We start from the raw sequence: 27074 nt of genomic DNA, 5'->3' as shown, positions 1-27074 counted from the left end.
CAAAACCTAGAGCCCATCACAACATGGGTGTATGGCTTTGTTTTTGTGAGCTCAATTAGCTGCTTATTTAATGGAATACCATTTTACTCTAAAGAATGACTATGGTTACAGACTTGGGTATTTGCCAGATGTTTTCTTGGAAATGAATGAATTAAGTTTGACATTTCACGGAAAACAGCTGACAGTATTTGCCCGTGGGTAAAGTTTGAGCTTTTCAATGAAAATTAGAATTTTGGAAAACTCATATTCACCACCCTATGCTTTGACAGCTTTAAAGAGTGTTCTGATAAGATGTTTGTGATATTAATGATGTGATTTCTTTTTTTATACTATATGATGCAGGGCATCAACATTTGGAAGGTCTACATAAGTCAGTGAACCAATATTTTCCTAAATATTCCAAAAAATTTACGTTGGGGCACCTGGGTGGCTCAGTTGGCTAAGCATCCAACTTAATCTTGACTTAGGCTCGTATCATGATCTCACGGTTTGTGAGATTGAGCCCCGCCCACATTGGGCTCTGTGCTGACAGTGTGGAGCCTGCTTGGGATTCTCTGTCTCCCTATCTCTCTGCCCCTGCCCTGCTGTCTCGCTCTGTCTCAAAAATTAATAAATAAGCATTTAAAAAATTTAAAAATATGTATATATGATGTAATAAAATCATGAGTAAAAGGTCTCCTAACATGGGAGATACACCATTGGATTTTAATATAACAGACAAGTTCACTGCTAGGGTTTGCACTTCTACCATTCTAACTTACCGTTAAGAAACTACCACTGCCACATTTGGGTGTAGTATCAAAGAAGAATTTATCCACAGTGATCTCACACAGCTATTAAAATACTCCTTTTCCCATCTCTGCCTGTCTGAGGCAAGAGTTTCTTAATATAGGTAAAAGGAAACCCATTTCTCTATTCACAATACTTGTGACACCAAACATGTGGGCTTTCCACACCAAGCACTTCTCCAGTTCTCTCTGTGGTCAGTAACTGGGGGTCCTACTGTTCAATTCATTCTGGCCATAACTACCCAGAGTTAGCGCAGACCTCACAGGTTAAGGGTGCTGTTCCACAAGATTGCCTCCCACTTCAGATGCCAGTCGCAAGTCCCAAGTACATTTGTCACCTGTACTTCTGGCCAACCAGCTATAAATCTGGGATTTCCACAGCCTCTCCTCAGGTTCTGTAATCTCTTGTGATAGCTCACAGAACTTTGGGAAACATTTTATTTACATTTATTGGTTTATTTTAAAGTACATCAAGGGGTGCCTGGGTGGCTCAGTTGGTTAGGCGTCTGACCTTTGGTTTCAGCTCAGGTCATGATCTCATGGTTTGTGAGTTTGAGCCCCACGTTGGGCTCCAGGCTGACAGCATGGAGCCAGCCTGGGATTCTTTCTCTCCTTCTCTCTCTACCCCTCCCCTGCTTGCTCTCTGTCTCTCTCTCAAAATAAATAAACTTAACAAATAATAATAAAGTACATCATAAAGCATGCAAACCACCAAATGAAGAGGTGTATAGGGCAAGGTCAAGAAGATCCCAAGTACAAAGTCTTTGTCTCTGAGGGGTTGGGAGTGTGCCACCCTCCCAGCACATAGATGCATTCACCAACCTGGAAGCTCTGAACCACTTCATTTAGGGTTTTCATGGTTCTACAACATGGGCATAATTGATTAAATTATTGGCCATTGGTGATTAACTTGATGATCCCCAGCCCCTCTACCCTCCCTGGAGGTTGGGGAGCGGGGCTGAAAATTCTAGTTCTGTAATCACACAGTTTGTTCCTCTGGCAACCTGCCCCATTCTGCAAGTCACCTCATTACCATAAACACTCCTGTGGTTGAAAGGGGCTCATTATGAATAACAAAATATGCTCCTCTCACCCCTGCTGCTTGGGAAATTCTAGGGGTTGCTTTTAGAAGCTCTGTGCCAGAACCAGAATGAACAGTGTGTGTGTACACGCACCAGCACATTAGAATATACTTCAGCCAACACAGAATAGTACGGCAGATTGAATGCCAAGGCAGATCATGAAAATCCAGCAGTTTGCTATCAAGACAAAGAGCGTGGCAAAATGTAAAACAAAGCCCTTTTCTCACTAATTTTTTCAGTTTGGAAAACCTTTTTTTTTTTTTTTTTTTTTTCACATAAAAAATATTGTTTATGTTAACTTACAACAGATTTAATATTGTTAATTTTAACTGAATCAATAATTTTCTTATTTTTTATTTCTCATATGTTAATACCTGTAGATAAAACTCACATTAACAAAAGCTCTTTAGGTTCTTCAATTTAACTTAAGGTTGCAAAGAAGTCCTGAGACTAAAAAGTTTGAGATCTGTTGTTTTAACCTTCTAGGGTTGTTGAAAGTCGAATGAAGGTATTCATAAACCTGAAATCATTTTGTAAAATATTTTAAGTGCAGGTTTATAAATAATTTTGCAGTTCCTGCTGTTAACATTGCTGAGCAAGTCCCTTAAGTTGAGATTTTGGAGAAGAGACATGGAAAGAGGACATGCATAAATAATTGCTGTTAAGGAGCAGTTGGTTAGGGGCGCCTGGGTGGCGCAGTCAGTTAAGCGTCCGACTTCAGCCAGGTCACGATCTCGCGGTCTGTGAGTTCGAGCCCCGCGTCAGGCTCTGGGCTGATGGCTCGGAGCCTGGAGCCTGTTTCCGATTCTGTGTCTCCCTCTCTCTCTGCCCCTTCCCCGTTCATGCTCTGTCTCTCTCTGTCCCAAAAAAAAAAAAAAAAAAAGTTGAAAAAAAAAAAAAAAAAAGGAGCAGTTGGTTAGTTTAGAGGAGGAATAGGGGGAGGAATTCAGGCGTAACTTCTCTGTTCCACAAACCAAATGGTTAAGAAGCAACATTGTTTTCTCCCGTGCATATTTTTTTATATATTTATATTTGTAATAAATGTGGATGTATTTGTGTGTGTGCACGCACACGCTTGGGCATACAACAAACAGCCCTGCTGTTCATGATTGTAGCCCATTACTGGTCCAAGTGTGCTTTGAATTTTGAAGTTGTCCCCTTCTTCCCTTGCAGGCATAGAACAAGATGCAGTGAATACTTTTACCAAATACATATCTCCAGATGCTGCTAAACCAATACCGATTACAGAAGCAATGAGAAATGACATCATAGGTAAGCAGTGCTTGAAGCTATGGCAAAAAAAAAATAATGCCTGTTTTTGGTTATTACTTAAGAGAATCTTTTATGAAAATGGAAGTCAACATATCCCTTCTTAGTCTGTGTTCAGAGTACTTTAGTATATCAACTGTAGCTCACTTAAAAATTTTCTCTTCATATGTCAGATGTAAATTCTTAGACTTTGGCTCAAATAACAGCAGCAGCAAAAACAATAGTGGCACTCAAAAATGTTGAATTCTTACTGTGTCCCAGACAGCATTATAAGCACTTTCTGTGGATAAACTCTAACCTTCTAAAAACCTGTAATATAAATACAGTTATTATTTTATAAATGAGAAATCTGAAGCACAAAGAGGGGATTTAATTATTTGTCCAAGATAACACACCTCAGACATAGCAGACTCAGGATTTGAAAACAGACCGCTACAGGGGCACCTGGGTGGCTCAGTCAGTTAACTGTCTGACTTCAGCGCAGGTCATGATCTTGTGGTCGGTGGGTTTGAGCCCTGTGTCAGGCCCTTGTGCTGACAGCTCAGAGCCTGGAGCCTGCTTCAGATTCTATGTCTCCCTCTCTCTCTGCCCCTCTCCTGCTCATGCTGTCTCTCTCTCAAAAATAAAAACATTAAAAAAAAGAAAAAGCGAGAAAATAGACCACTACACGTTGACTGGTATGCTATTTGGCAATGTTTTTCATGCTGTAAATTCAGACTAGTCTCCTCTTATGACCACACCTTCCTGCCAAAAAAAGACTAGAATAGAAAAATGAAAGTGCTTCACAGTAGTAAGGGCAAACCTCATTTCAGGAAATTGTTTTCATCATATGTTTATGTATGTATGTATATACTATGTCATGTAAACCTATTTCTCTGTAGGTCGTAGTAAAAAAAAAAAAAAAAAAAGAGTTTTTACTCTGTTGTATAAGAAGGACCTTAGAGGCACCTGTAATCACAGATGAAAGTGATTTGTTTATTCATTAAACAAATATTTATTATGTTCCCATCAAGTCCTGGTACTGAGTTTTATATTTTTATTGCAGAAACTTGATATTTTTGATTTATGAAATATAGCATGTTATTCTTCTAGCAGATTCTTCCCAGCATGGGGCTCTTTCAGTCTTTATCACAGATACTTTGCATTCATTCATTATTGGAGACAGCAAAACCTTTTCCTGTCTAAACTGTAGTTCTTAATTTGGCCCACCATACTTTCCAGTGAACAACTGTTGACTATTTTAGGGCTTGTCAGATGTTGGCCCCATTGTTTTCCCTTTGTTTCTCCCACACAGATAGACTCTTATACAGGTCTTGGGGCTGTTGATTGTCCCCATTTGCTTGTATTTTGGGTTTTCACCCAGTTTTGTTGCAAATGTTGTCTTTGGAATTTGGCCTTTCTATGCAGTTCCTCTATTTTTATGTGGGAATTTGTTACAACCATCTTCCACACTTCTCTAGACCAGCATTTCCTCTGCAACAGGACAACTGGGGTGTGCTAACTGATTAGAATTTGGCTGTTTGAGATATTGATTGGCTAGTGATTCCTTTGGGGATTTGTTTGTGCCAGTGAATAACCAAACTATGCAGGGGTAGGGGAGAAAAGGGGGGAGGGGGGGGTTCAAGTAAAATATTTAAAAATGAAATATCGCTTCAATTATTTTCTTTCCTTTTATTTATCAAATTAATGATATAATCCCGTGAGGGGAAAAAAATCTTTTGAAGTATAAGTTGGTAACATTTAGTGATCAAGAGATCTGAGAAAGTTAAAATGTTAATTACCTATGTTTTTAGACCATTTTTCTTCTTTGAACCTCATTCTTCTGAATCCTACCCCGTTTTCTTCTTTCATTTAGAATATGCTTTTTTTCTTTTTTAATGTTTATTTATTTTTGAGAGAGAGAGCACAAGCGACAGAGGGGCAGAGAGAGAGGGAGACACTAAATCCAAAGCAGGCTCCAGGCTCCAGGCTCCAGGCTCCAGGCTCCGAGCTGTCAGCACAGAGCCTGGTGCGGAGTCGAACTCTGAGCCATGAGATCATGACCTGAGCTGAAGTCAGATGCTCAACCAACTGAGGCACCCAGCCGCCCCTGGAATACTCTACACAGCTCTACTTCAAGTACATTACAGTTGGAAGAAGTCTGCACTTAAGCTGTTACTGTGTATCCCACCTGCCTAGTTTGGTTGTAAATGTTATCCATGGGTTTCTGGTTTTGCTGGCTCATTACTCCCTGTTTATATGGGGACTCAGAATAACCCAAAAACTGTGCTTCCACTGCTTCCTTCATCTTCTGCAAATCCTTGAAGTGGTAGAATTTTAAAGATATTTTGAAGGTATAGCTGATAGAATTTACTGATGGTTTGAAGTTGAATAGTGTGAGAGGGGAAAAAGGCATTAAGCATGACTTCATGTTTGTTTGTTTGTTTGTTTTTCAAACCTGAATAATGGGGCACCTGGGTGGCCATCAGTTGAATGTAAGACTCTTGATTTCAGTTCATGCCATGATCCCAGGGTCATGGGATCAAGCCTTGCTTCGGGCTCCGTGCTGGGCTTGGAACCTGCTTGAGATTCTCTGTCCCTTTCCCTCTGCCTCTCTCCCCCTGCTCGCTGGCTCATATGCTGTCACTCTCTCAAATAAACAAACAAACCTGGATAAGAGAGTGGAGTTATCATTTATAAACTTGAAAAAAAAATTTTTTTTTTTTAACGTTTATTTTTTATTGAGAGACAGAGCACGAGCAGAGGAGGAGCATAGAGAGAGGGAGACACAGAATCCGAAGCAGGCTCCAGGCTCCGAGCTGTCAGCAAAGAGGCCGACATGGGGCTTGAACTCACGAACTGTGAGATCATGACCTGAGCCGAAGTCGGTCGCTTAACCGACTGAGCCACCCAGGTGCCCCTGGAGTTGCCATTTATAAGATGAGGCAGACTGTGAGGGTAATGGCTTATGGGGAAAATCAGGAGTTTGGGTGTTCACTAAATGGTGAATGTCAAGTATGCAGCTGGATATCTGCACTAGGAGTTCATGAAAGAGGTGTAGGTTGAAGATACATGTTTAGAAGTCATCAGCATATAGGTGGTTTAGAGCCACGGATAACATTACCCTCAGCATAAGTATGATGAGTGAAGACAAAGAAGTCTTAAGCACCCAGTTCTGAGGCAGGCCTGATACTTACAAGTCTGGCAGGTGAGGAAGAACTAGCAGAAACTCAGGAGTAACAGCTAGTAAAGTAGGCCCCGCTTTATCAACTCTGTCTCCGGACAGTAGTTCTTTTCTGGAAGCCAAGTGAAAAAACGTTTCTGGGGGTAAGGGAGTGATCGAAGGTGTGTTAAATCCTGCTGAGAGGTTAAGTAAGATGAGTACTAGGAATGGAATGGACTTGCCAACCCTGTGGACAACTGGCCCACTGGTTATCTTAATTTCAGGGTACGGGTGGAGACGAAAACTTCATCAGAGGAGTCTTAGAATAGGAGGCAGAGTGGAGACAGCAAGTGTGAGCAGCTCTTTGAGGCATCTTGCTCCAGGGATAAACTGGAAGGGGATGTTAAGTCAAGGGCCAGTGCGTTTTGTTTTTGTGGTGATGTGTTATACGCATATAAGGTATAGCATACAAGCAAGTTCATATGTGTAACAGACAGACAGACTGTATGTAGCTGGTGAATATGAGGCAGCAGCAAAGAAGCGATGCAGGAGACCGAGGGGACAGTTGCTGTAAGAAAGAAGTCTTGAGGCAAGAGGAAGGGGTCCGGTGCTCAGATGCAGAGTGTGTGGGTAGAGGTGCAGGTGAGCTGGTAGATGTGGTGGCAGGAGATGGAAATAATTTTCTGACTGCTTCTGTTTTCTTAATGAAGTAGGAAGCAGAGTAATCAACAAAGAGAATTCGAAGATGTATATCATTTTGAAAGAGAGAGAAGAAGATGTGTTGTGTGTTGTCCGGTACAGTATGAGAGAAGATGGCCCAGGAGACTGTAGTATGATCCTTGGGTTTCATTAAGGTCGTGCTAAGGTCTGAACTTAAAGTGAAACCAGCCATCGTGGGCGGGAGGGTTTCAGCCATGTTTGATAGCTGGCTAACCAACCGGCTTACCCACTTGCTGCAGTTGATTTAGGTAATTCCTAATTTTAGCACACTTTGTGTTTCTTCCAAATAACATTTTGCTAAACTTTTTACAGATAAACCTCTTTACAAATCCATAACTCTTTAGGTTGCAGTCTTAGAAATAGAATTGCTGATTGAAAGGGCATGTTTATTTTTAAAGCTTCTGCTAGAAACTACCAGAATGCCCTCCGGAAAATTATATACCACTATTTTCCCACAAACGCTAGTGTCTGTTTTCCCATGCCCTTGCTCAAACAAGGCAGTGTAGCGTTACACAATTAAACATATGCATTGTTGTAACAGTTTTGTGCCAATTTGCTAGACAAAAGGTGGGGTGCCTCATTATTCTAATTTGTAGTTATATTTATTTGATGACCAGCGAGCATGCATATCTTTGCATATTGGCCATTTTATAATTTGTTCTTTTAAAAAAAAAAAAGTTTTGTTTTTTTTTCCATTGATCTCTGTACCCAACATAGGGTTTGAACTCATAACCCCGAGATCAAGAGTAGCATGCTCTTCTGACTGAGCCAACCAGGCGCCCCTATATTTGTTCTTTTGTAAACTGTCTTTTCATGTCCTTGGCTCATTTTTCTTCCAGGACATTTCTTACTAGTTTGTAGGAGCTCTTGATATATGAATGATAATAATCTGTCACATACAAAGTAAATTGTCATTCATGCTGAGAATTTTTTGCACCAGTTGTTTTCTTTTGTTTCGGAGGTGTTCTCATGTATAAAAATTAATTTTATGTTGTTAAATCTTTTGATTTCTACTTTTGTGTGTATGCTTAGAAAGACCTTCCCTACCTCAAGATTAGCCGTGCACCTGTATTTTTCTTAGCTCTATTTAAAACTTTCTGATTCATATGCCTCTACCTTTATTCCTCTGATTCCCAAAGGTGTATAGTTCAGATTTAGTAGAAATTTATTTACCATTTCTTTTACAGCAAAGATTTGTGGAGAAGATGGACAGGTGGACCCCAACTGTTTTGTTGTGGCACAGTCCATAGTCTTTAGTGCAATGGAGCAAGAGTAAGTTAATTACATACTTTCCCATTTGCATTTTCGGGATTTGGGTTCACTCGACTAAAAACAAATGGTCTCTGAGGACTTAAGTATTTTGAATGTTTACAGGATCGTATAAGCATACTCATGCTCTAAGACTACTTTGGTTAATGGTGTCTTTTAAATATAAATTATGTGAACTCTTAAAAATAATGAAACCCGTGTTCGTTTTTAATGTTAATATTTCCTAGGTTAAAAGAATTTGTTTTTAATTCTGAAGTCATTTGGGGGTGATGTGGGTGTAGTGTGACTGTTACAATTGGTTTCTGTTCAAACAATGCCCGTGTGCAGGTGGATATCCTAATTTGTTCGTGCATATGCTTTAGGCTTAATGGATGCTGTTACTACTAAATCCACATAGATTTGTTGAAACGGCCTCCAAAGTTGTTTTGTTTTGTTTTGTTTGAGATTAATTACTGCTGCATGCCCTTAAAAAGAAAAAAATCTACATATTGATTCATTTAGCATTTCTGAAAAGGGTGCTCTGTGCAAGGCACAGTTAGATACAATGCCTGCTTTGAAGAAAATTAGAGCCTAATGAGAGAAATAGGGCATGATCTTTGGTTACCGTAATAGGAGGTAGCATGTGTCACAGAGGAAAACTACAAAGCCACCAAGAGCGGGGAGAGATTATTTCCAGGTGTAAGAACCAGGAACGACACCAGGGGACGGGAGGTAGTGTTGACCTAGGCTTTTAAGATACAACAGGCACGGAATGGAAAGAGTGTATTTTTCCCAGTTAAGCTCTTTCCTTGGTCGTTCCCTCAAATTTTCCCTTTTTGTCCATGTGCAGGCACTTTAGTGAGTTTCTGCGAAGTCACCATTTCTGTAAATACCAGATTGAAGTGCTGACCAGTGGAACTGTTTACCTGGCTGACATTCTCTTCTGTGAGTCAGCCCTCTTTTATTTCTCTGAGGTAAAGTCTGCATTTCCTTTCACACTCTGTTAGAGCATTCCAGCCTCTGAACTAGAAATGCTGGGGCCCCCTCTATAGAAAAAACACGGAAGAGCCAAGTCATTTCCAAAAAGATCCATTGGAATGACACAGTACTATTTTAAGTTGTATCTAATGGCAAGGGTACTTTGATGGCGTGTTAGTCAGAGTAGAGAATGTGAAAATTCAGTGTAAGATAACTCTAACTTTGAAAAACTTATTAAACATCTGCTTATAAGAGAATGCATATTTTTGATTATTTGGAGCTGTTTTAAAAAACCACAGTTTTGGTACATGATTCCAATGCACACATATTTGCAGACCAGACTTCAGAAGAGAGAAAGAAAGGTAGCAAACTCTTTCCTACTATCGTCCCTTTTACTTTAGCCACTGGATAGGATTTCTCGAGCAATGAATATATTAATCTCTTTGAGGCACACAGTTTAGTGTAATGGTATTTGTTCAGCTTCAGCAAATGAAATGCTTTTGCTGCAAAGCAAATGACTATTAAGTAGAGATGAGAGGATTTCCAGGCTCACAGAGCGTAACTTGGATACGCTTGACTCTGCCTTCCCCAAGAATAGAGCCCGTTCAGTTGATCTGCTTTCTCACTCCCTCGTTTGCCATCAGCCTAAGTCCAGCATTTGTTCCCGTTACTCTGGCTGCGTGGAGTGATGGAAATGATCAGGTATAAAAGATTTGGTCTGGTTAGTTTACTCTGTGTGTGTTTGCCAGCGAGGGACCACTAATCATCTTTACCGTGATTTTTATTCCAGTTCACTTAAGTTTGTATCCGGCAGTGTGGTTGTTCTGTTGTTAGTTTTTGTATTTTCTCCCTGCAAGAATGGCTTTATGCTTTTCAATCTCAAATAACTGTAAGTTGTTGACTGGCATTAACTGAACAAGTGGATCTGTTTTTGTGTTGTGTTTTGTGTGTGTGTGTGTGTGTGTGTGTGTGCGTGCGTGCGCGTCCTGTATTTTAATGGTTGGACTCAGAGATTAGAGATGGGGAGAGAAATCTGTTTATGGTCTTTTTTTCTTCTTTTGTATTTTTCCTTCCTAGTACATGGAGAAAGAGGATGCAGTGAATATCTTACAGTTCTGGTTGGCAGCAGATAACTTCCAGTCTCAGCTGGCTGCCAAGAAGGGCCAGTATGATGGACAGGAGGCACAGAATGATGCCATGATTTTATATGACAAGTGAGTTTTGTTGATGTATTCAGCGTTTGGCAAGTGTTTGTTATTTGATAGGTACTTTGGAAATAAAGATGAATAGATTCAGTCCTTGCTGTCAAGGAGCTCACAGGGAGTAGCAGAAAAGCTACGTTTCATATGGTGTGTATAGTTTTAGGACTGTTAGAACAAAGGTCTTGGGGGAATAGGAGGTCTGTGTGTGGCAAGAAGGTTGATGGTGGTGGAGTTCAGGGAGGGTTTCACAAGAGAAAGATGAGAATTGGATCCTGAAGAACGAATTGAAATTTGCTAGCCAGAGAAGGCAGGAAAGAACATTCTAGGCAGAGGGATTGGCACAAGCAAAGTCAGAGAAACTTAGGGGAATGTGGCACTTTCAGGAAACATGAGTTTGGGTAAGTAAAACTTGGGTAGGGAATATAAGCAGAAGATGGGGGCACCTGGGTGGCTCAGTTGGTTAAGTGTCCGGCTCTTGATTTCGGCCTGGATCACGATCTCACAGTCAGATGATTGAGGCCCGCATCGGGCTCTGCACTAGGCGTGGAGCCTGCTTGAGAGCCCCTCTCTCCCCTTCCTTCTGCCCGGTCCGCACACACGTGCATATGCACACGCTCTCTCTCCCCTCTCTAAAAAATAAAAAGGAAGATGAAACTAATTGGGATATATGAAAAAGGGTCTTGACTCTCTATAGGTGGATCATGTTTTGTGGTGCAGATCTGCTCAGCCTGGTTCATACTCAATGAATAACAGTTTTTCGCTTGTCTTCACTGCAAATGAGAGGATGGCAAAATCTTACAGTGAACAGACTGAAAACATTTGGTCAGTTAAGTGATAAGGCTGTGGCCAGCGCCCATACTCTGTTCATTTAATTTTCCATATTCTGTAAAGAAAAGTAATATGCTATTTGTATCCACAAGCAACTGCTAAGAGGATAACTTGATGGTAGAGGAGAATCCATGGACTGTCAGGGTTGGGAGAGAGCTGAGTGCATCTAGGTCAGTGATTCTTAAACATTGCTCTGCAAGTTCTTGCTGGGCTGTCTGTGTGAAAATCACCTGGGGGCTTGTTAAAAATAGGTTTCCAGTCCTCCCTGAGAGATTCTGATTCAGCATGTTTGAGGTATGACCCAGGAATCTTTATTTTTAGAAGATTCCCCAGATGATGCTGATGAATAGCCAGATTAGGGATCTAGTCCGATTTTCCCATTTTGCAGATGATAAAATGAAGGCCCAGAGACGTAGTGACTTTCTCAAAGTCACAGGGCGAGTTAGTGGCATAACTTAAGCTGGAATACAGTTCTTAATGTTTTCTCAGTGTTTATTTTAGTATAATGTATTTGTGGGAAATATTATATAAGTAATATTGTTACATGGACGTTGAAATAGCAGATGTTTACATTTAGAAATTTGGTCTGAGATGCTCCAAAATTCCAATCATGGAAGAGTATTTACCAGCTTACTCATTACAAGATGGGAGACTAACTGTCTGTTAAGAAAAGGCTGATAACAAAAAATATATATGTATATTTTTTTATGCTGGAACAGAAAAATGGTACTAGTAGTGAGATCCTGGCTGGAGGTCAGTAACCCCACAGAGCAGAGAGTCTGTTTTCCTACTGGATCCCATTGTCACATTGGGAGCCTTTGTAAATGAGGGTTACCGTATGGCATCCCACTCGCACTGTCATTTTGTCAAGTTCATTGGGCCAAATTTGACTTTACCAATCCCTGTTTGTTTTTATGTGTTCTGTATATCATGTATGTAACATCACAGTCCTATCTAATCAGTCTTTATTTGTATCGTAGACAGGACTTAGAAGTCCCTAAGATGGTATTTTTCTTTTAATCCTCCTTTTTTTGGTATCCACTTTATAATCAGCTTACCAAGACACTAGTTTTGCACTATATCTTAAGAAGTTAGAAATCTTTGAGGTATCACTGATCAATTACTCCTTCTCCTTTCTGCACCCAATCATCAAGTCCTGTTATCCTATCCAAATACATCAAATCCACCTGCTTGCCCCTCACTGTTCTTTTATTTTGAATTCCTACTTGTACATTACTTGGGTCTCTTAGTTATGATGGCATGTTCTTATTGTGGCCTGTGCAGAGATTTTTTCTGCTCCCTTTCCAGGGGAAATAACTGTGTCTTACCCTCCTTTAAGTCGATTTCTCTCTCCCAAGTGCTGAACAGAGAATGGGTACCCATTCAATGTGTGTGATTGATTGATTTCTTTGTGTCAGTTGACCCTCAGAAAACTTAAACAAGGGCTAAGGATGACGGAAGGAGATAATACAAAGGTAGCAAGTTGACTTTAGGGCCGTGGGAATCAAGGTTGCAGCCCAGCTGTCAGCCAGTTCTAGAGTCCTAGGTCTGCGGGCTGAATCGAGTAGCCTCATAGAAGATTCTCTAGTGTAGGTACCAAAAGTTGCTTCTACTGGCTGTGGAATTTGGTTTTACTTTCTTTGGCTGTCTTTGTACCATAGGTACTTCTCCCTCCAAGCCACACATCCTCTTGGATTTGATGATGTTGTGCGATTAGAAATCGAATCCAATATCTGCAGGGAAGGTGGGCCACTCCCTAACTGTTTCACAACTCCATTACGTCAGGCCTGGACGACCATGGAGAAGGTAACCAAGAACTTCAAAAATATTAAAACCGCGAGAAGTTTTTACTGGTGAAACCCAGAAAACATAACACGGGAAAAACCAAATGTAACAGAACAGTGGAAAATGGAAACAGTGGAGCATAGTGATTAAGAGCAGAGGCTTTGACTCTGACTTGGTATGTATTCATCTTAACCTTTATAGGCTGAGTGACCTCAGGCAGTTACTGAAATTCTTTAATGCCGTTTTCCTCACCTGTAAAATGGAGATAGTATGGATACTTAAAGTTATTTTAAGGATTAAAATGAGGTAAGATGGATGCAGTTACTATTAATGTTACGCCTGACACATAGTAAGCATTAAAAAATGTCAATGGCTATTAACATAGCCTGTTGTTATCACATTTTCAAAAATGATTCGATAGCAATATTGGGTGAAGTTAGCCTAGGGGTGTTCCAGATATTTCATCAATATCTGTCAACAGGGCTAGAGTGCTAGTTTTGTGTATCATAACTTCTGGGGTATCACTGATAGCTTATTAATAATAAGGTGTTGGAATTTGTGAATGATTTATTCTTCTAATGAACGAGAGCAGATTTTGCCAGGAATTGCACAGAGCCCAGGATAAGCCCATGAGGTTCTGTTGCTTATGTATGTCATGTGTATCTAGGTGGGAAAGGGTTAAGTAAGCACTGTTAAATAAGACTACACATAAAAACTGAATTTCAGGAACATGGAAGAGTTACATATAAAATTCAAATCATTAAAATCTAGTGCTAAACTGAGTAGAGTATCAGCTATGGCCCAGGGATAATTTTTTTTAATTGAACTAAATGAAATTAAGGTTAAAATCTTTCTGATCTTAAAGGAAAAGTTCCAAATCTGCATCATGTGAAGAGTGCAAGCTTTCTGGGTAAAAAAGAAAATTAAAATACACAGAAAAACAGAACATAAAAATATTTCTTATAAAATGTATATATGTGAAAGAACTTACACTAATTTTAAGAATACTATCAAGTAGATAAATGAGAAAAAGACCTAGATGGTTTGTTCATCAGTACTTTGAGAATTTCTGTGCTAGGTATTGGTGTTTCAGGGGTAAACGAAGAAATGTGGTTTCTGCCCTCTTGGAGCTCTGTCTATAAAGAAGGCACAAGTTAAAAACATGTTAAGTGCCACCGTCATGGGCTAAGTGCTATGAAGGAAAAGTTGGTGATAGGAAATGCCAGTAATAAGCATGGGAGCTTATTCAGCATCATTAATAATTTTTAAATGCAAAGAAAAACATCCATCATTAGGCACTTATTTAACAATGATTTGGAAAAACACAATCCAGTGTTGGAAAGCCGGTCTCAAAACAGACACGTTGATATATTGCCAATGATACAAATTAGCAACATCCTTCTGAAGAGTAAACTGGCCATATATATCAAAGCTAGAATGTTCATGCTGTTTAACTCAATAATCACACAGCTGGTAATTTATCTTAAGGAAATCAGTTCAAAAGTAAATTATCAATACATACACCTGGACTTTAATATTTATAGCAAACCAGAAAAATGTAGTGTCAGGTTATATTCACTCCCTGCATGTTTTCTGGTCACTAAGAAGTCTAAATATCAAGTCTGTGTAATAGTTTTATGGCAAGTGTTTTTTAGGGAAAAAAACCTACAAATTGTACTCTTAATTGTAGTCACAATGTAAACTGTGTATGAAGGGATAATACTTGGTAGTGTGACAAAATCATTTGTACCACCTGGTAGAACTGCGGGTAAAATTTTGTTTGCAAATAAAATTTTAGTCGTATTTGGTTTCAACTTTAAAATAATGCTTGTCCTCTTTTTCAGGTCTTTTTGCCTGGCTTTTTATCCAGCAATCTTTATTATAAATATTTGAATGATCTCATCCATTCGGTTCGAGGAGATGAATTTCTGGGAGGGAACGTTTCACTGGCTGCTCATGGCTCTGTCGGCCCTCCTGATGACTCTCACCCAGGCGGTTCCGATGGCTCAGCTTCTCAGGTATTGACCAGTTTGCCTCTGCCATTAGGAAGAAAAGCGTACGAATCCTTTCCTTCAAATACCAGTAACAGATTTTGTTTGTAAGTTTTAGTTGCAGAAGAAACGAAAGAGAAAATAAAATTAGCCTACTTACTGTATGTTCTAATCAGAGTATCCGTGGTGATTACCAGTATATTATATCGTAAGGTATTGTCCTCTTTCATTCAGGCCATTATTCTGCTTGACACTCCAGCTGGTGCTCTCCGTAATCAAATAATACGCATTTAGAGCCTCTGAAGAGCTAGTTAGTGTAATTACTTGGGAAATTTTAGTAACTACACTGGGGATGCTTTTCTTATAGAATAATTGAGTGAATGCCTAGATTTGTTAATACTGTATTTCACTGAAGAGCTTTTGATTTTATTTTAAATTCTAGTGCCATTGCACATTTCCTCAACCTTTTTTTTTTTTTTTGGAGTACTTTCATGTATCAGACTTCTCGGATTCTCTCCAAAATCACATTAAATGGGTTGTCCCCAAGAGAAGAGATCTAGGGAAGTGCTAAAAAGTTAACTGATTTTTTTCAAGTCTCACAGTAAGTGAAGAGCCAAAACATATTCCCTGTCTAGTGTTCTTTGCCGTAATGTAGCATAATTGTTTTCTCATTACACTGTTGACACATAAATAAATAACACTTCAGATTTTTTGACACAGGGCCCTGGATAATTTTCTTAATTTGTAAGAATACTATTTATTACCATTAACAAAGCTCTCCCCAGTAGCTTTTCCTCCTGTTTAGGTTACCTGCTGAATGTAGTTGCCATTTTGTTTTTTGATACAGGCTAGAGGGTTTTGTTTTTATTTAGGCACTTACAGGGTCTAAGTGTTGACCATAAAATATAGTTTTACATTGTTGGTTGAAGTATAATATATGTACAGAAAACTCCTATAACTATATAGCTTAAAGAATTTTCATAAACAGACCTAACGCATGTATCCCAGTATCCAAATCAAGAAACATAACATTACCAGTATGTCATAAACTCTCTTGTGCCCCCCTCTAGTCACTATCCTCCCTGCCAGGTAGCTACTATCCTGATTTTGATGGTGTGGGTTCGTGTTACCTGTTCAGTTATATAATTGAAATCATTCCTTATATATTCTTTCTTTCTTTTCCTTTATTTCTTTCATACAGCTTTATTGAAATGGAATTCACAAATCATACAGTTCATTCATTTATGTTACATAATACAGTGGTGTTTAGTATATTCATAGAGTTGCTTAACTGTCACCACAGCCAATTTAAAAGTTTTTCACCTAAGAAAAAAACCGTGTGTCCTTTACTACCCTCCAAATCCTCCACTCCTCCAGCCCTAGGCTACTCCTAATCTACTTTCTATCTCTGTAGATTTGCCTGTTCTGGTCATTGGAGCCATACGATATGTGGTCTTTTGTGACTGGCTTCCTTCACTTAGCATGATGTTTTCAAGGTTCATCCATGTTTAGGGTGTATCGGAACTAGTCCCCTTTTATGAACAAATAACATCCCCTTTTACACACATACCACATTTTGTTTATCCATCAGTTGATGGACATTGGGGTTGTTTCTCTCTTTTGGCTGTTAGGAATAATGCTGTTGTACAAGTTTTTGTGTGGATATGGGTTTTCATTTCTCTTGTGTATATACCTAGAAGTAGAATTGTTAGATCAAATAATCGCTCTATTTAACTGTCTTAATTACCATTGCTTGGGTAACAAGTTTTAAAATCAGGAACTGAGAGTCTTCCAACTTAGTTCTTCTTTTTCAAGATTGTTTTGACTTCTCGAGGTCCCTTGAGTTTTCAAATGCATTTAAGGATCAGTTTGTCAACTTCTATGAAGCCAGCCGGGACTCTGATAGAGATTGTATTGACTCCATAGATCAATTTGGGACATATTGCCGTCTTAACAATACTTAATATTGTAATCCATGTACACAGGATGCCTTTCATTTCTTCACATCTTTTATAATTTCTTCCAATAACATTTTGTAGTTTTCAAGTATCCATTTGGTATTTCTTGTTTATTCTAAATATTGTATTCTTTTTGATACTATTATAAATGGAATTTTTTTCTCATATTCACATTTTCATTGTAAGTGTATAGAAGTATAATTTTTTTAATCGAGATAAAATTCACTTGACATAAAGTTAACTATCATAAAGTGTATAATTCAGTGACATTTAGTATATTCACCGTGTTGTACAACCATTACTACTGTCTGATTCCAGACTTTTCATCACCCCAAATGGAAACCTAGCTAATGAAACATAAAGCTGTCACTTCCCATGCCCACCTGTGTTTTCTTCTAAGAGTTTAGGCCTTGGATCCATTTTGAGTTAGGTTTGCATGTTGTGTGAGGTAAGGTCCAACTTTATTTTTTTGTATGTGGGTATCTGGTCCCAGGACCATTTATTGAGAAAACTATTCTTTTACTATTGAAGGATCTTGGCATCTTTGTCAAAAATCATTTGACCTTAGGGGCGCCTGGGTGGCTCAGTTGGTTGAGTGTCTGACTCTTGGTTTCGGCTCAGGTTATGATCTCACAGTTCATGGGTTCGAACCCAGCATCGCTCTGTCAGTGCAGAGCCTTCTTGGGATTCTCTGTCTCCCTCTCTCTCTTTGCTACTCCCCCACTCAATCGCTCGCACGCGCTCTCTCTCTCTCTCTCTCTCAAAACAAATAAACTTAAATTTATTTATTTATTTTTTAAATCATTTGACCTTAGATACATGGGTTTTATTTCTGGACTCTCAGTTCTACTTCATTGATCTTACATGTCTTTTCTTACGCCAATACTAATATTGTTTTAATTATTACAGCTTAATACGTTTCGAAATCAGAAGCTGTGAGTCCTCCAACTCACATTCCATTCATAAGATTATTTTGGCTATTCTGGGTCCCTTACGATTCCATATGAATTTTAGGATCAGGTTTACATTGAATCTGTAGATTGCTTTGGGATGTATTGCCATTTAAGTCTTCCAGTCCATGCACATGGGACGTCATCCCATTTATTTAAGCCTTTAATTTCTTCCATTGATGTTTTGTAGTTTTCAGTGTACAAGTCTTAATACCTCCTTGAGTTATTTTATTCCTGAATATTTTGTTCTTTTTGATGCCATTATAAATACTTTCTCCATTTCTTTTTCTTCACTGGTAATACATAGAAATATAACTTTTTTGTGTGTTGATCTTGTACCTCAACTTTACTGAATTCATTTGTTAACTCTAATAGTTTTCTTGTGGATTCTTTAGGATTTTTTTTTTTATATAAGATCATGTCACCTGCTAGTAGAAATAGTTTTCTCTCTTCCTATCCTCTTTGAATGCCTTTTATTTGCTTATCTTGCCTGATTGCTCTAGCTAAAACTTCCAGTACAGTGCTGAACAGAAGTGGTGAAAGTTGGCATCCTTGTCTTATTCCTGACCTCATGAGGAAAGCTTTCAGTTTTTTAATCTTTTAATATGTTGTTAGGTATGGATTTTTCATAAATGCTTTTTGTTAAGTTGAGGAAATTTCCCAGTATTCCTAATTGTCGAATTTTTTTTTTTTTTTTTTATCATGAAAGGTATTGGATTCTGTCAAATGTTCTCTCTGTATCAATGGAAGTGGTCATGTGGGTTTTGGTTTTTACTCTGTTGATATGGTGTACTACATTAATTGATTATCAGACGTTAAACCAACCTTGCATACCTGGGATAACTCACTTGGTGGTGGTATGTAATTATTTTTATAAGTTTGCTAGTATTTTGTTAGGGTTTTGCATCAATTCTTACACTGATCTGTAGTTTTCTTTTCTTGTGATGTCCAGTTTTGGTAACTGAGTTAACAGTAGCCTCAAGGAAGTATTCTGTCTTCTTTATTTGGGTGCCTCTTTCTTTTTACTTATTTACCCCTTCTTAGCACATAGAGAGAACCCCATGTACTGTGGAGTGTGTTCTGTAAGCATCTGTTCCTATACCTTAACCATGGATGTTAACCTATACGTGAGTCATGGGTATTAACCTGTACCTTAGTCACAGATTTTAAACATTTTCCTGCCTTTCGTTACTTTAAACAGTGCTACAGTGAATAATAATCTTGCATATTAGTCATTTTGTTGAGCTGAGTCTGTCTGTAATTGAATTTTTAGAAGTGGAATAACTGAGAAAACACATGGCTCTGGTATTTTATAGAAACAACAATTCTGACTTGCTTTTTCGTGGGATGAGGAGTGGGAGATAACATGCTGGAGGAGAACTTACTACACTCTTCTAGCTGGTCATTTTAGAAAGTTTTCTTCAGCTTCTCTTGGCCTCACTGAAGATCAAAAGTATGCGTGTTTATTTTGTAAAAGTTAGCTAAGCTATATATACCTGGATGGATGGGTGTCTTGCACCCTTGGGAACACAATGCCTGTAAAGACAGCACATTTGTTAGATCACCAGGAAAACAAACAGATTTGGCATTAAAAGCTTGGGTCGTACACTTTAATATTGTGCTTGCTCCTGCAGTTATATTTCGAGGTTACATTTCAGAATCATTACTGTTTCGCATCTCAGTCATGATGGGGTTGAGTGAAAATTATGTGTATTTCAATTACTGAAGATTTTGTGCAAATCTTTCCTATCTCAAACCCAGGATTGTTTGATTCCCAAATAATATACTGCTGATTTTACAATTTCTGTTGTAGTCCAGTATGAAAAAAGCCAGTGTTAAAATTCTGAAAAATTTTGATGAAGCGATCATTGTGGATGCTGCCAGTTTGGATCCAGAATCTTTGTATCAGCGGACATATGCAGGGTAAGCTTGACTGAGTGTCTAAAATGTTTACAAGTTTATGGAATTTTGTCTCTTTTATTTTTCAATTTAAAATTTAAAAATTTGGGGGGTACCGGGTGGCTCAGTTGGTTAAACGTCTGACACGGGCTCAGGTCATGATCTCGCAGTTCATGAGTTCAAGCCCCGCATCAGGTTTTGTGCTGACAGCTCAGAGCCTGGGGCCTGCTTCGGATTCTGTGTCTCCCTCTCTCTCTGTCCCTCCCCTACTCATGTTCTATCTCTCTTTGTCTCAAAAATAAATAAACATTAAAAACAATTAAGATTTAAAAATTGTTTCTCATCTGTTATATAGCCAGCACTTACTCATATAGAGTATGCAGTAGACCATGGTTAAGAGTGAAGGCTCAGGAGTGACTTCCTGGGTTTTTATCTTGGCTCAGCCACTTATTGGAAAACTACTTAACCTCTTGGTGTCTCAGTTTTTTCATTTCTAAATTGAGAAAAATATTACTGCTTCATTGGGTTGTTCGGGGGATTAAATGAGGTAATACACAAAAAGCATTTAAAACCTTGCCTAATATCTAGTAAACACTCCATAAATGTCATTACCGTCATCATTCCACCATGCTATACAAGGTTGATGAGTATCATGTTTATCTGACAGGTTTTAGGCTGTATCTCTTCCATGTTTCATTTGGTTAGTATGTTAGCTATTTCAAAGTCTGTCTTAAAAGCAAAAGTAAAGTACAGTGACTAATACTGTGTAACTAATACTTGAAAATGGAATAAAATTATTTCTTTGTATTTAATTAAGAATTGGATGTTTAATTTATCCTGTAACAAAAAGACATCAATTCCTAGCATATACCATTTGCTGACCTTTACCACAGATCAGATCACAAAATCACTTCCTCCTCTCTAAAGATGGCTTGATTAACATATAAACCTGTGTAAAGTCTTGATTACCCTACTCAGACCCAACCCCAGTCCCGGCAATGCCATAAAAAGGGATTTCAACATGTTTAATTGAGTTTATCAGAAAGTAACAGTGATATTTGGGAGACCAGGGAGTCGTGGGATGTACTTTGAAGTAAATTAAAGCTGTGGGACCATATTGTCTTCAGAAAGCATGCTTTAGCTGCATCAATGTGGTGATCTTTATCTCTTCTTTTAGGAAATGGTAGACAATAAACCTAAATGATTTAATTCCCAAAGATTATATTTATTCTTAAGGAATCGTTGTTAGTTCATTTACTTAAAACCTGACTTAAAGCAGTCTGTCAATTGCAAGATGTTTTACTTCTGTAATTTTTTTGCTGTGTGTGTAAAATAAATATATTTTAACAGATAATATATAAAATGGGTCAGAAATAGAGAAATAATGACTTTTCTTCATCTTTAAAAAAATTTTTTTTAGTTTTTAAAAATATTTATTTTTGAGAGAGAGACACACGCACACAGAGGATGAATGGGGGAGGGACAGAGAGAGAGGGAGACACAGAATCCAAAGCAGGCCCCAGGCTCTGCACAGAGCCCAACACAGGACTCGAACTCATGAACCATGAGATCATGACCTGAGCTGAAGTTGGACGCTTAACTGACTGAGCCACCCAGGCGCCCCCCAACTTTTCTTCATCTTTAAAGATAGTTTTCAGTGTTGGTTTTTAGTCTTATGGTTTTGGCATCCTCCTGAGATGTTTCTCAAGGCAGACATATTTCTGTCTGTTGGTGTATTGCAAGCACATGTGAAATGACAACTTACTGGGAAGGATAACCCTAAAATAAGACCCACCATGGCCCGAGTGAAATAATACATGGGCGTCACAGTTTGTTTTTCTTCTTTTAATTACAAATACATTAATCTCCTATAAAAATTAAATGTGTGGATAAGGCTGATGTCCCCTTGGATCCCACACCAGAGCTTATTCTCTCCCCTTCCTACTCAGGATAATCACTGTGACATCATAGTATGTATTTTTGCTTGCTTATTTTTATGTAATCGATATTACACTCTATTTGGTACCTTGTGCTTTCAGTCCAGTAAGTTTTGGAGACTTTTCTATAGTAGTATATACAGATTTACCTCATTTTAACTGTATGTAGTGTTCCATATAAAATGTTAATTATAGCTCATAACTGTGGCCACTGTTTGGCCCTTTGGGTATTGATGAATATTCAAGTTGTTTGCAATTTTTCACTGTTACGCACAGAATGGCAAAAGAATTACTTTTATATACTTCCTTGTACCAAGAGGCAGATTTTAAGTTTTAATAGATCTTAACCAGTTTACCTTTATTTTCTTTATTTTTTTGAGAGAGAGAGGGCGCGAGTGAGCAAGGGGCACACACAGAGAGAGAGAGAGAGTCCCTCAGAGAGAAGGAGAGAGAGAGAGAAGCATTGCTCACCCAAAATGGGGCTCGAGCTCACAAACCATGGGGTCATGACCTGAGCTGAAGTCAGATGCTTGATGACTGAGCCACCCAGGCGCCCGTTAACCAGCTTCCCTTTAAGAGTAGCTATATGTTTTGCATTCTTCCCCCCACCCCCACCCCCACCCCCCCTTAAGGAAGATACTCGTTTCCCCCGTATCTTTATTGACACTAAATAACATCAGATGTTTGATTTTTTACCAATCTGGATTGTTGCCCCTGAGATTAAGTTGCTTTTGGCATGTTTGTTGGTCGTTCAGGTTTCTCTTCTGTGAAGTGACTATTCGTCTCCTTTTTACATTTTTCTGTCTTTCTTAGTTACTTGTTGGAATTCTTTATGTTTTTGAATATTCATTATTGATTAGTAATCTGTTAAATAAGGTCTTTCACTGTGTTCTTTGCCTTTCAAGTTTGCTTGATATTATTGTAGCTTTATAGCATATATAATGACTATATGTAATATATAATGACTCTAGCTCTATAGACTCTAGCTCTGTAATACACATTTTGATCTAAGACAGGTTCCTACCTTTTTATCTCCTTTACAAAATTATCTTGGATATTCTTATGCCTTTTGTCTTCCATATGAATTTTAGAATTGTGAGCTACCAGTTAACCCATCATGTTTCATAAACCTTTCTGGGATTTTGAATGGAATTACATTGAATTAAAGATTATTTTGCTTTCTTTAGGGGACAGTTCTATTTAAAATAAGCCTTGCTTAAAAAAAAAAATAAATAAAATAAAATAAGCCTTGCTTTGAATAACATGACACAGTATTTTTAGCTTCCTACATTTAAATGAGATGCTTAAGAGTGGAATTTTTCTTTCCTTAATTTGGTATTGATCATTAGAAATCATGTTTTTCTTTTTGTACTTATTTAGGAAGATGACATTTGGAAGAGTAAGTGACTTGGGGCAATTCATCCGAGAATCTGAGCCTGAACCTGATGTGAAGAAATCAAAAGGTTTGTGGTGTTTTCATACTCCCTGTTAATTAAGCCTTTGCTCACATTAGTCAGTGACTGTAAGTGAAGGATCATTTAAGATTTAAACCGTTTATTTTATGAAATAATTGCCTTCTCTCTCACCTTGTGTTTGTAGTCACAGCTGAGCACAAGGGCTTTGTGTAATCACATCTCTGTACAGTCTCTGAATGAAAGGTATTGAATTTGCTTTACCATTCCAGAAAGCACATCTGCATGAAAAAATATTTTTCACTTTTTTATTTAAAATAGTGAATACCCAGGGCACCTGGGTGGCTTAGTCAGTCTGACTTTGGCTCAGGTCATGATCTCATGGTTCTTGGGTTCAGGCCCTACATCGGGCTCTGTGCTGACAGTGCGGAATCTGGGATTCCCTCTCTCTCTCTCTCTCTCTGCTCATCCCCAACTCGCTCACACACTCTCTCTCAAAATAAATAAACATAAAAAACAAAAATGGTGAATACCCAGTCCAGGTTGGATTTGAGGTTTATCTCAAGACCCTTTAATTCATTAAATTTCCTCTAATTTGCTGAAATTTCAAATACATGATATATATGTGAAAAGTATGAAGAGGTTGAAATTCAAGTCCTTCATTTAAAATCACCTGGAGAGTGCTCATTTAGTTGCAAGAGTTAAACACAAATCTTTTTTGACAAGTACATTATTTGTGACTGATTTCAGCTTCCAAACAATTGGTTTACAAGGAAGATTTTAAAAACCAATGTGGATCCATTCACTTGGGATCTAGAAATTTTTCAGTGTGATTGGATTGACAGTATTGTCTGGAGTAAAAGACACTAATTTGTAAGAAGAAAGTGTTCCAGGGGCACCTGGATGTCTCGGTTGAGTGTCTGACTCTTGGTCTCGGCTCAGATCGTGTCCTCACAGTTCGTTAGTTTGAGCCCCACATCGAGCTCTGCACTGGTACTGTGGAGCCTGCTTGGGATTCTCTCCCTCTCCCTCTCCCTCTCCCTCTCCCTCTCCCTCTCCCTCTCCCTCTCCCTCTCCCTCTCCCTCTCCCTCTCCCCTCCCCCTCCCCCTCCCCCTCCCCCCTCCCCCCTCCCCCCTCCCCCCTCCCCCCTCCCCCCTCCCCCCTCCCCCCTCCCCCCTCCCCCCTCCCCCCTCCCCCCTCCCCCTCCCCCCTCCCCCTCCCCCCCTCTCCCCCTCTCCCTCTCTCTCTCTCTCTCTCTCTCCCTCTCCCTCTCTCTCTCTCTCTCCCTCTCCCCCTCCCCCCCCTTTCTCTTTGCCCCTCCCACGTTCTCTCTCTCTCTCAAAATAAACTTTAAAAAAAGAAGAAGAAAATGTCCCATTTTGAGAAATGTGTTTAAAATTAAGAGCTATTATTAATCTTCCTATTGAATATAATAGGATTGCATTCCATTTATTTATTTATTTATTTATTTATTTATTTATTTACTTTTAAGTAAACTCTACCCCCAACGTAGAGCTCAAACTCCTAACCCCAAGATCGAGAGTCACATGCTCCAGCAACTGAGCCCAGCCAGGTGCCTGTATTATATTTATTTTTTAATTCAACTACTACTTGAGTAAGGAATGATCTTGGTGTTGGTGAGCAATCTACTTTTGGGTCAGATATACATTGACAGAGTAAGCAAAAAATGCAACAGTTGTTGAAATCATTTAGACCCAAAAAGGGCCTGTTAACCTATTTTACCCTATCAGTTTATTTAAATAATTGATTTTATTTCCTAATTTGCCAGAGAAGCCTGAGGTACACAGTCGGGAAAAGTACAAAGACGGAAGGAAGTCTGCACAGTTCATTCAGTAAATAATTTCGTAGTGCCTCTGTGCACTCTTATTCACGGGGCAGGTTAGAACATACAGATCCTGCCATTAAGAAACTTAGAGTCTAATAGTGTATTTTATTGGTAAAAAATGAGTACAAAGAAGAAGTGACTGGTAGCTTTGGAGTAGAGGAAGTATTAGACAGCCTCTGTGGGGTATTGGCCAGCAAGGGCTCTACACTGTCCTCAGGTAGCAAGAAATCAAGACTCTTGATTTTGGCTCAGATCACGATCTCCCAGTTCAGGAGATCAAGCCCTGCATCAGGCTCAGGACTGACAGTGCAGAGCCTGCTTGTGATTCTCTTTCTCTCTCTGCCCCTTCCCTGCTTGCACACTCTCCCTCTCTCTCTCTCTCTCTCTCAAAATAAATGAATAAACTTTAAAAAAAAAAAAAAAGAGTAGGTAGAGAACAGACAAGTTCAATTTGGAACATGTTAATTGTGAGATACTGTAGGACAATTTCTAAGTCCATGAATTTTAATGCCCAAGGTCAAGTTTTTTAATTATTTGCATTTTGAAGGAAGTTAAGGCCACAGGAGGGGATGAGATGCCCCAGAGAAGATCTGTCAAAGGAGAAAAGAAGGCTGGAAATGGGGTCCTGGAGAAGTTCCGTGTTAAAAGGGGAGGGGAGGCACAGAAAGGAGCCAAACTTGGGTGCATTGAAAAGGAGAGAGGGTGTTAAACATGTAGGAGACTGTCACAGTGTGGCTCTTTGGGTTAGCCTGAAGAGAGAGCAGTGCATTGGGCAATTCAACAGCCATTTGAGACTTTAGGCCGAGTGTGTAATGTTGTGGCTTTATTGACTGGTTGGCCGTAAAGTTGAAGTAGACCAGTCTTCAGACTTTTAGCTAATACTAAAAATTATCAAGGGAAAGGATGCAGGTTTTGCACTTTTCATGAATGCTATATATAGTTCTAATCCAGTCATTGACTTAATCAATACCTTGCCTAAGAAATAATCTACCAACTGCTTGATTTAAGGCCAAGTTGGAAAGGAGCTTATTTGTGTTAATGAAAGGATAAGCTATGTATTTCATTAATGGAAAAAGTGGCTAGTCTATGTCTTGGTGATTCCCCAGCACCCGAGTACCTACCTATACGAAGATAGGCTTGTGTGTATCTCCTAGGGGGTTGAGGTGTGCTGTGGCCTGGACAGAGCATGGCCATTTAGAACTCTGCTGTTAATCAGCCAATTTATACAGACCAGAGATTGAGCATGTGACAGTGTAGTTTTTACTGGAAGCCCTTTTGTATAGGAGCTGGTCTAAAAATGTGGATATATGACAAGTAGATTGATACCTCCTGACGTACCACTAGACTCTTATCTAAGACCAAATCCTAGTCATGGTTTTCTTTTGTTCACTTAATATTAGCTGAAAATCTAACACTAGAGAATAGTTTCTTTTTTTTCTTTTAATGTTTTTATTTTAGTTTTGAGAGAGAGAGAGATCATGAGCAGGGAAGGGGCAGGGAGAGACACAGAATTCTGGGACACAGAATCTGAAACAGGCTTCAGGCTCTGAGCTCTCAGCACAGAGCCCAACCTGGAGCTTGAATTCGTGAACCATGAGATCATGACCTGGGCCAGAGTTGGACGCTTAACTGCCTGAGCCACACAGGCGCCCCGATAATACTTTTATTAAGTGACGAGAATAGAAGAAAAGTCCAAAACTCTGAAACAGATTTTCAAAAGTCTTTTGCAAGTGAAATACTTGTTAATGGAGATAATCAATTTTGATTAACGGTAATATTCCTTAATGTTTTAGATGAGAGTGTACAAAAAAAAAATATCCATTTCTGGAAATAGCTTTTGAATAAGAGCACCTTTTTAATGTAGAATTGTGCATGAAATCTACATTCAATTTTGGTTTTGTTTACTAGGATCCATGTTCTCACAAGCTATGAAGAAATGGGTGCAAGGAAATACTGATGAGGTAAAGTCTACTTTCAGTGTAAAGAAATTCCTGTTTATAAGTGGCACTTTGTCTAAGTAAAGTTTCAGGTTTTCTCT

The 27074-nt window shown here is 38.9% G+C and overlaps 1 protein-coding gene across 1 annotated transcript in view; it reads left to right on the top strand.

Annotated features, from left to right (window-relative positions):
• Window positions 1-27074, top strand: part of AKAP10 (A-kinase anchoring protein 10) — a 77989-nt gene that overhangs the window by 39521 nt on the left and 11394 nt on the right. Inside the window, exons 5-13 of the mRNA XM_019413334.2 lie at window positions 3044-3142; window positions 8189-8273; window positions 9100-9223; window positions 10305-10441; window positions 12919-13063; window positions 14887-15060; window positions 19755-19864; window positions 23158-23240; window positions 26945-26997. Coding sequence (XP_019268879.2) covers window positions 3044-3142; window positions 8189-8273; window positions 9100-9223; window positions 10305-10441; window positions 12919-13063; window positions 14887-15060; window positions 19755-19864; window positions 23158-23240; window positions 26945-26997 — 1010 coding nt within the window. The remainder of the gene's footprint in view (window positions 1-3043; window positions 3143-8188; window positions 8274-9099; window positions 9224-10304; window positions 10442-12918; window positions 13064-14886; window positions 15061-19754; window positions 19865-23157; window positions 23241-26944; window positions 26998-27074) is intronic.

The sequence above is a fragment of the Panthera pardus genome, unplaced genomic scaffold (assembly GCF_024362965.1).
Source record: "Panthera pardus isolate Hobbes unplaced genomic scaffold, ASM2436296v1 HiC_scaffold_3, whole genome shotgun sequence".
Classification (NCBI taxonomy): Eukaryota; Metazoa; Chordata; class Mammalia; order Carnivora; family Felidae; genus Panthera; species Panthera pardus.
The sequence above is the reverse complement of the archived record's forward strand: the minus strand, read 5'-3'. Positions and strand labels throughout refer to the sequence as shown.